Raw genomic sequence first — 8,970 nt, 5'->3', positions numbered from 1 at the left:
GCTTTCTCAGAGTTGATAGTGAACCTTAAGATACCTTTTGCAAAACTTTTAGTTGAGCAAAAGGTATTTTTATTCAAAGATGCAAATTCACCTCTGGGTAATTTGTACCTTTGAATATGATGAAGAACGGCCTATTTTAGTCAGTCTTCACCTGTTCTTCCTGTTGTTAGGATTAGTGTTTGTGCACCTTCCTATCCAGTTGTTGGAATTTCTATTTGTGTGCTTCTTCTGCATTTCTGCTTGGGTGCTATCCAATGTGGGATATATTGGCTGAATTCAAAGCTCTATCTCATTGAGAACTGTTTCTTTGTGCTTTCCAATGTGGGAAATATTTGTCACAACTCATAAGGCACCAAAATTTGTAAATGCTCTCTCTTCTCTCTCTCTCTCTATATGATGATAATACTCATAACTGTGAATACCGTTTTACTTAGATATTTAATATACTGTACGAACTTATCTAGTAAATGTTTAACTGTAGTTAATTGTGTTGAGTGACTTCTTCCAACTGAATCTCATCATTTCCTAATCCATCCTCTTGCCCCTAATCTCACATATGAGACTATATTATTGCCATTCACAAAAACCTGAAATTTCTTACACCAAGTAAAAATAACCTACTTGGTGTGAAAAATTTCATAATTACTTACATTCAATGATAAGAACTGAGGGCTTCCCCAATGTTTGTATCCTTGTCTTCACTCTTCAATTTTTGGGATGTTCCATTTTATCCTTAGCATAATATAAGCAGAATTACTATACTGCTTGAATATGCCTGTATTTTTATGTGAGTGAATCAGTGCTGACTAATCTAATAATGGTTTGATGATATGATATCCATCTAGTAATCAATCATATATCCAAAATAAATTGGTCTTTAGATCATAATCTAAAGAGCAGTCTTAATCAGGACAAATCTTACTGCATCATCAAACATTGCTGTTTTAAATAACAGTTTCTAAAACTAAAACATCTGAACAGATGGTAAATTATATTAATAAATTATTTCAAAAAATGATTTATAGCATTATTCTTACATTTAAATTCTATAAGTTGAAAATGAAATTTAATCAGTTTATAACATCATTTCTTTCTAAAACAAGTTAAAAAATCTTTAATATTTGAAAAATATATACAATGTCATTAACTAACATATATTAATCATTCATCCAAATCAGAATTCAGATTATTTTCTTTCTTCCTTCCTTTTTTCATTAGTTTCATGCTGAAAATAAAATTTTAAGTTTAATATTTATCATTAGGTAATGTTCTAGTTTTAAAGTTATTGGATATTTACCATTGTTTAGTAATAGTGCCATGTATCTTAATCACTCTTGGTCGAGTGTCTACTCCTGTAATTTCAAACAACAGATTTTTACCCAAAATAGCATATCTATTTAATTTTTTTGGATGAGGATGAGTTAATGTAATTGATGCATTAATGCCACCATGTACTAAGCATCCAATATGTGTTTCACTAATCCTATAAATAAAAAAATATACTTAAGCTATTTATGATAGTTTAAAATATTGTATTGAATAGCATTTAAAATTGTTTTACTTGCCGATTAATCGTTCCTTGCAATATAGCTCCCACAGAAGGCTGGAGTACATAGAAATCAACAATGACATCTTGGTGTATGCATGGTTGATCTGAAATAATTATACCTTGTGGTTGGGAAAATGTGATGTTTTTATAACCAATTACAATTCCATTCACTCTGAAAATAAATATTTCTATTCATTTTTAGATTTCTAAAGTTATTACAAACTATAAATATCTAAACTAATATTTCTAAGATATTACAAACTTTGATCACCTATCTTACACCTGTATACAATAAACACCAGTTTGTGAAACTCACAAATAAACTAACATTCAATATACTTTAAGAATATCTTATAAGCATATTGAATAAATTGAACACACTCTTTGAGAATGCAAACTTCTTGATATTTTATATGACACTAAGGTCTTATTGAAACTACACATACAATTTTTAACTTTGTTCACAAAACACAGCTAATCAATGATCATCAGATTGTACAAGGAAGAGTCAAAAAGTAAGTTGCAATTGACAAGAACTTTTTGTTGATAAATGATATTTAGTTGAAATCTGGTGGCAACACTGGTAATACTTCAGGCTACAAGGCATAGTACATTTGTTGATGTGACTACAGAGGTTAATCGTTTTAAAGTCATGAAACCTGTCATGTCCAAATTGGAAGTTCATGCAGAAACTTGTTTCTTGTGGGCAAAAAGGTGTGTAACCCCACTGAAATTCAACACCAGTTAAGGGATATATATGGTGAGAAAGCTTTTGTATGATAATGCAAACCTCATTCAGCAGACATCAGAAAGGTCTTACTGGAACAATTCAAATGGATTATATGGGAACATCCTCCCTACAGTCCAGACTTTGTGCATTTGGTCCAATGAAAAAGGATCTTTCAAATTGCTGATATGAGTCAGATGAAAACATCAAATGCAATGCGAAATTGGTTATCGCACGTTGGAAGGAAATACTTCCAAGTGTGGCATAGAAAAACTTGCACCACACTATGATAAATGTTTAAATAAACTTGGTGATTATGTCAAAAAGTAGCACTCGGATTGTATATTCACACAAATAAAAATTTTTGACTCCTATGTTTCATACTTGTATTTTTAATACAAGTGCAACTTACTTTTTGAATTACCCTTATAGATATTAATTTTGAAATCATTCTGAGAATAAAGTGTTTCCTATCTGAAGCACTTCTGCCCATGTGACAAATGATTGATGTAAATTTCCAAAATAGTATATAATACAATTAGAAATTAAAAAGCAGTTTGTTATAATGACAAACTATTTTAAATGTATGTAGGTCTAATGAAATTTACTCAAATGTCATGAATTATCAATTATATCATCATATTACAAATGTACAGTACTTGTTAAAAAAAATTCTTTTACCAGAACAAATACCTATTGAAGTAATACTTGAAGTAATATGAATATTTATATTAATTCAATTAAATGTATATAGTCCTATCACTTTCTATTATTATTAAATCTGGTGAAAGTCTCAGTCTCAGAATCATTAGTTTAATGAATAAATCAAATTTGGTTATAATAATCACACAATTAAAATATAACCATGAATATTTGCATGAAAATATGTTCTAACCTAAAACAAAATAAGTTTATAATTATTGAAGAAAATCTTTGTTATAAGGAATATAATAAAAATTTGCTTCTTCAAGAATATAAAAAACAAATTTTTATCCTGTGTAGAGCCCAGTCAAGATTCATGGTTTACTCAATTACAGCTTGTTTCATCTACTGAGTTAAAACAATCTTTAAAAATCCAGGATGAAATTTATTTGTATTTAGTCTTCAATTTTTTTAAAATATAAGTTTGATGTCTTCTCACATCCCTTAAACAACATGAGCACAATACAACAGACATGATCTTTCTTTGAGGCTCTTCCCTGCTTACGAACATGTAAAAGGATTCCTTGTTGATCTGTTTTCATATATTTTAATATAAAATGTACAGTATCACTGTGGTTTACTGCATATTAAATTACAAGCAAATATATGTTTTGTACCACTATTAGAAATTAAACATTTTTGTTGCATTACTATTTACATAGCTTTTCATATTAAATGTTTACAGTTTCAACTGCAGTTTGAAATATTTAATATCATATAAAAAACAAAGGATTGATGGGTAAATAGCTGTTTTGGAGAGTTTTTAAGTGACAATAAGGGAAACTAGTTGGACGTATTCAGATATTCTGCAAACACATTAGAATTTTTTCCATAAAAAAAAATAACGGAAAGTTTTCAAATATCAGATATTCAGATAGTGAGATCATTTCAGGAATGTATTATATTCAGATAATAGGATATGGCTGTATATAAAAAAGTACTGTAATTTCCTGTGTATTATTTGAATTTGTAGTAGAATTGCCAGACATGGTTTTGATAGCATGAAATGCTAGGGATACTAACACCTGGATTGGCAAAAAGGACAAAACCAACACTTTCTATAACAAATAAATTTATAATACATATAGGTACATTCCAATCACAACTGAATTATCTATATTTTAAGAAAAAGTTAAATTTACAGCAAATATAATCAACAAAATACTGTTCATAAATTAAAATTGTGAACAGTATTTTGTTGTTTAATCTTTGTTTAACAGTATTAATATATAACCATCACTAATTATGCATTTATATGAACTTTGTATAAGTAAAACAATCATCTATGATGATGATAAACTAACATTCATGATTATATGACAGTTGCTGCTAATATTACTGTAAGTCTTATACTCCCAAAAGAGTAATGAGATAAAAACAAGCGATGCCACTTATTAAAAATAAACAAAAATATAAAAAACTGTCTACTGACATTATGTTTAATTAATGAGTATGAGCACTTTCGACAGTATATAAATATAATTCAGGTTATACAAGAATCAAAAGCTATTAACAGGCAAGGTATGTTTTCAATCCAAAATGAAAAAGCATTGGTAAAAAACATACCAATCTCTTATTTTAAATTTTTATTATTTTGTAATAAAAATTTTTGTTACACAATTTTGATAAAAGTATTATCTGTGATAATTTTTGATAAAAATGTGATCTTTACAATATTTTTGTTAATGTTACGAGAAAAAATACCGTATTTACTCGCATATAAGACAAAGTTTTTATTCATTTATCACAGCTTCAAATTCCTAGGTTGTCCTACACGTGCAAGCAATATTCTTTGTGTTTTTGCAAATAATTTTTGTGAACCATTTATTGGCATTTTTTACTAGATGCTTACCCTCTTATATTTAAAAACATAAGTATTTTATCTGGGTTGTTTGAATCGTTCTTGTATATTGTCAGGATTAAAGATGAATAGCAATAGAAAAAGTAAAGCTTTTGAACTGAATTCCAGATTGAAATTCCAAAATCACACGGGAGCCCGATATAAGTTTTAATCCATTTCCATGTGAAAACAGATGATTATTCGGAAAAATTCGTAAGTGTAATCGGCAGAGAATGGATTCAACTGTTAAGAATTGGCAAAAAAGGTTTCCGATTGTCCAGCTTTACATGAACAAATTTTACAAGATTTTTCCTTAAAGTTTAAAATGCCAGTAATTTCTGCAGGTCAATGTGTGCATTTACGTGCATTTGATATTTTACTTGTGATTAAACAAAATAAAATTAGAATTGTATTAATAAATCTAATTTTCTTTATTTTAATCTTTAAAGTCACACCTCGTCCTACATGTGAGGTTCTTATATGCGGGTAAATACGGTAATCTCAGTAATATCTTTATGATCAATATGTCTGTAATAATTATGTTATGATACTACTCTAATATCCTTTTCTTAAAATAAAAAATTTTTTTTAAACTCTTGTTTTATATAGTTTTTAATGGTTTATATCATAACCACGTGGTTTGATTACTGACAGGTGGCGATTGTTCTAATAAAAATTTATACTGCAAGTCTTAGAAATCTGTTCAGTTGTAGACGGAATGTGTTTATTTACAAAATAACATCATTTTAATTATCTACAAATTATAATAAACTCACTGTTTCTTATAACGATTCTTCCAATCGTCCAGAACCGCTTTGACTCCATTCAACTCATTGCCTATAAAAGAAGGTAACATAATAATATGGACGTCTTTCTTTACACATCTGATGCAAGAAAATTCGTCATTTAAAAGTTTTTCCATCTCTGCTAATGACATTTCTGTAGGACGTATATTTTCGATCTTAGACATTTTGTACGATTACTTGCTTGCTTGCTTGCCTGCCGCCCTCTGGCGGTGAAGTTAGGCGTTAGCTGCTTTGGCTATTTCGCCCCGTGTAGTAGTTATTCCAGGTGAGTGGAGTTGGGTTGTGAAACAGATGGTGATCTACAGTTGAAAAACTTGAAAAGACTAGAAGAGACGATTGGAAAAATCAGTACACATGTCGGGGTGGATGAGTTGACTGTTAGTCGACCGTTGGCAGTTAAAAGGAGTGATGAGGAAAGTCAAAATGATTTAGTAGTTGTAGGTATTTTTGTATTCATTAAAAAAGGTCGATAAGGATTGGAGACAAACGTCTTTCGGGTATAATTGGAGGCAGTCGCTGATGTTGAGAAGATGACAGCCATCGGACGGAAAAATTCAACAAAAAGATGATTTTTTGTTAGACTGTTGTTGGAGAGGATTCTACCCCTGACGTCGTCAAATTTTGAGCACTCGTTGAGGCGGTGTATGGTTGTATCAGTTTTATTTGGGCAGTATTTGCACTGGTTAGTGGTGCAGATGTTGCGGGTATAAAGAAAGTGGTTAGTAAGCAACGAGTTTGTTCTAGCGCGATTAATGAGGACGTTGATACGGCGGTCCGTGATGTCAGGAATAGAGATATCTGATGTGTTAGAGAGCCAAGGGTAGAGAGATTTTTTGGGGTAGGTGTTCCATTTGTTGTTCATATATTTCTCGTTGTCGGACTTGATGAGAGAGTTGAGGTCTTCGGCAGTAATATAGTGGGTAATGGTAGAGTTGGGGGGTTGGTTTTGGCGAGTTTGTCCGCTTGTTCGTTGATGGGGATGCCTTTATGAGCCGGGGTCCAGATAAGCTTGGTCTGAAGGTTAAGGATATGCCTTTGGTTGAGGATGGTGTTAATGGTTTGGATTAAGGTAGAGGACTTCTCATGTTGAGCGTGGAGAGCCTTAAGAACCGATTTCGAGTCCGAACAAATGATGGCATCTTCCTTTTTGTGGGTAACATGATGGATTGCCTGAAGGATTGCGTATCCTTCCGCAGTGAAAATCGTGGCCTCAGGGTGGAGAGAGAAGTGGGCCGTGATGTTGCCTTTTTTGTCAATAAAAGCCGCTGTCACGGTGTTGGAGGTTTTCGACCCATCAGTGGCAACGATGGTGTTGATATTTTGCTGCTCCTCCCATTCTTTAAAGGACTGTTGGATGAAAATGTCTGGGAGATTGGAATTTTGGAAGGCAAGGTCGTCGAGATGGATGTTGTGGATGGAGGCGTTGGTGATGCTGGACGGCTTTAACGGAAGATTGGATGGTTGAATGTTATGCAGGAGAAGCCATGAGCGGGTGAAGTGAATGAACGGAATCTTGACAAGAGAGGCGCCAGAATTGTTGTGTATGTTCTGAATCATGGAGTGGAAAAGGAGGTCAGAGGTAGCTTTCTTGACGTAGGTGCAGTATTGTTTAATGATGCATTTGTGGAAGCGGCATTCGAGGGAGGTTTTATTTGCGGCGCGGAGTGTAACGGTGTTGTTAGTAGAGATGGGAAGACCCAGGCTGTGTTTGATGTATTGGGTTTGGATGGACTCTAAGGTGTGGCGCTGTGTCTTGGTGAGAGTGGCAATACTGGGGATGGTGTATGTAATAATACTACCAATGGTGCTGTTAGCAATGCAGAGGATGTCAGTCGGGTGGCCGCCTGTATTCTTATTGCAGAAGATTTTGAAAATGTTAAGAAGTTTCCTGCATTTGTTGTGGATGTATTGAACGTGTGTATTCCAAGAGAGATTAGCAGTGATAAAAATGCCAAGAGTTTTTATTTTGTTCACCTCGGGGATGATCTGGCCTTGGAGAGAAATGTCCTGGTTGTTATGGATGTTGATAGGGATGCGGAGAATAGCACATTTTTGTGGTTGAAACCTGATATCGTTGATGCTGGCCCAATTCTCAAGGGAGTGGATGAAGTGGGCAGTGCTATGTCGTAAATTGGTGGGATTGTTCTCGTGAATGATGACAGTGATGTCGTCGGCGTAGACGTAGAGAAGTGTGTGATTGTTTTCGAGTTTAAAAATATCGCTCATAAAGAGAGCAAAAAGGAATGGCGAGACAACGCTGCCTTGAGGAATACCTCTGCATTGGGTGAGTTCTGAAGAGGTATGACCTCTCCATTTGACCATAACCTGTCTGTTATGTAAGAAATTATTTAACCAAATGAGGGAGTTGCCTTTGAGACCTTTGGCAATCGCTTTGCAGAGGATGTGGTGATGTTTGACAGAGTCGAAGGCTTTGTGTATGTCGAGGGTGAGGATGTTGAGGAATTGGCTTCTATGACGTAGAGTGTAAATCTGGATCATCATGTGGGTGAGGAGGTCTCTTGTCCCCTTGACCGGGAGACCACCAAAGTGTTTATAGTTAAACCATTGTTGTTGATGGGCAAGGTTATGCCAACGTTTGATGATCATGCGTTCGAAGGTTTTAGAGATTGTTGATGTCAAGGCAATCGGGCGATAATTGGCGACGTTCGTCGTGTCTTTACCTGGTTTGCCTATGGGGATGATGATTGTTTTGTTCATTTGGTAGGGGATGGAGCCTGTTGTCCAGATGTTATTGTAGATGCTGAGTAAATGGCGTTTGGCCCGGTTGTTGAAAGCTTTGAGATTCTTCATGGTGATGCCATCTAAATCAGGGGATGTGTTCCTCCCTTTTTTAAGGCGCAGTTGAGTTCGCGTTCGGTGTTTGGACTGTTGAAAGCATCTATAGGATGTCTGTGTTGGTGGGAGTGCGAATTTGTATAGGTTGCATCTGAGTTTATGGGTTAAAGTAATGGTTGAAAATTCGGCTTGATGGTTAGGGTCGGTGATATACTGTTCGTCTTGTTTGATAATGAGACGATGATTTTGGGGATTGTCTTTTGTGCGTAGAAGGTGAATAATTTTCCATAAATTATTCTTGTAGTTTGGGGAAGTAGAAAGATTCTTTCAGAAAGTGCGTTTTGAGCAAGGATTGTGTGTTGTAGATCTGCTGTCGCTTCTTTGGCACGTATCCAGTTTTCGCGGTTAGTATGTCTGTGGAAGCGGTGGAATGCTTGTCTTTTTTGTTTTTTTTTTGTTTTTTTTTTTTTTTTTTTTTTTTGTTTTTGTTTTTTGTTTTTTTTGCCAATTTTCGTTGGCATTCTTTATTCCACCACGGAGGGTTGGGACT

At 33.9% G+C, this 8,970-nt stretch overlaps 2 protein-coding genes across 2 annotated transcripts; both read right to left on the bottom strand.

Moving 5' to 3' along the window:
* Positions 1-1,088: 1,088 nt before the first annotated feature.
* Positions 1,089-6,117, bottom strand: LOC111613566 (DNA-directed RNA polymerase I subunit RPA43-like). Its single transcript, XM_023354915.1, has 4 exons — positions 5,595-6,117; positions 1,566-1,721; positions 1,298-1,483; positions 1,089-1,225 (listed from the first exon to the last, which is right to left on the bottom strand). The coding sequence occupies exons 1-4, from the start codon at positions 5,786-5,788 to the stop codon at positions 1,162-1,164; spliced, it is 600 nt and encodes a 199-aa protein (XP_023210683.1). The 5' UTR covers positions 5,789-6,117; the 3' UTR covers positions 1,089-1,161.
* A 124-nt stretch (positions 6,118-6,241) lies between these two features.
* LOC111613564 lies at positions 6,242-7,959 on the bottom strand. The gene has a single exon (XM_023354914.1). The coding sequence runs from the start codon at positions 7,944-7,946 to the stop codon at positions 6,483-6,485; it is 1,464 nt and encodes a 487-aa protein (XP_023210682.1). The 5' UTR covers positions 7,947-7,959; the 3' UTR covers positions 6,242-6,482.
* Between the last annotated feature and the right edge of the window lie 1,011 nt (positions 7,960-8,970).

Source organism: Centruroides sculpturatus, unplaced genomic scaffold, assembly GCF_000671375.1.
Source record: "Centruroides sculpturatus isolate CEXI.00-Female unplaced genomic scaffold, Cexi_2.0 scaffold1865, whole genome shotgun sequence".
Classification (NCBI taxonomy): Eukaryota; Metazoa; Arthropoda; class Arachnida; order Scorpiones; family Buthidae; genus Centruroides; species Centruroides sculpturatus.
The sequence above is the reverse complement of the archived record's forward strand: the minus strand, read 5'-3'. Positions and strand labels throughout refer to the sequence as shown.

What these genes read in the sequence shown, in the direction of transcription:
- LOC111613566 (XM_023354915.1), bottom strand. Translation starts at nt 5,788, where the DNA reads ATGTCTAAGATCGAAAATATACGTCCTACAGAAATGTCATTAGCAGAG. An exon ending in TTGCAAGGAACGATTAATCG is followed by an intron (nt 1,484 to 1,565) that starts GCAAGTAAAACA and finishes TTTTATTTATAG; the next exon opens with GATTAGTGAAACACATATTG. An exon ending in GGCACTATTACTAAACAATG is followed by an intron (nt 1,226 to 1,297) that starts GTAAATATCCAA and finishes TTTTATTTTCAG; the next exon opens with CATGAAACTAATGAAAAAAG.
- LOC111613564 (XM_023354914.1), bottom strand. Translation starts at nt 7,946, where the DNA reads ATGGTCAAATGGAGAGGTCATACCTCTTCAGAACTCACCCAATGCAGA.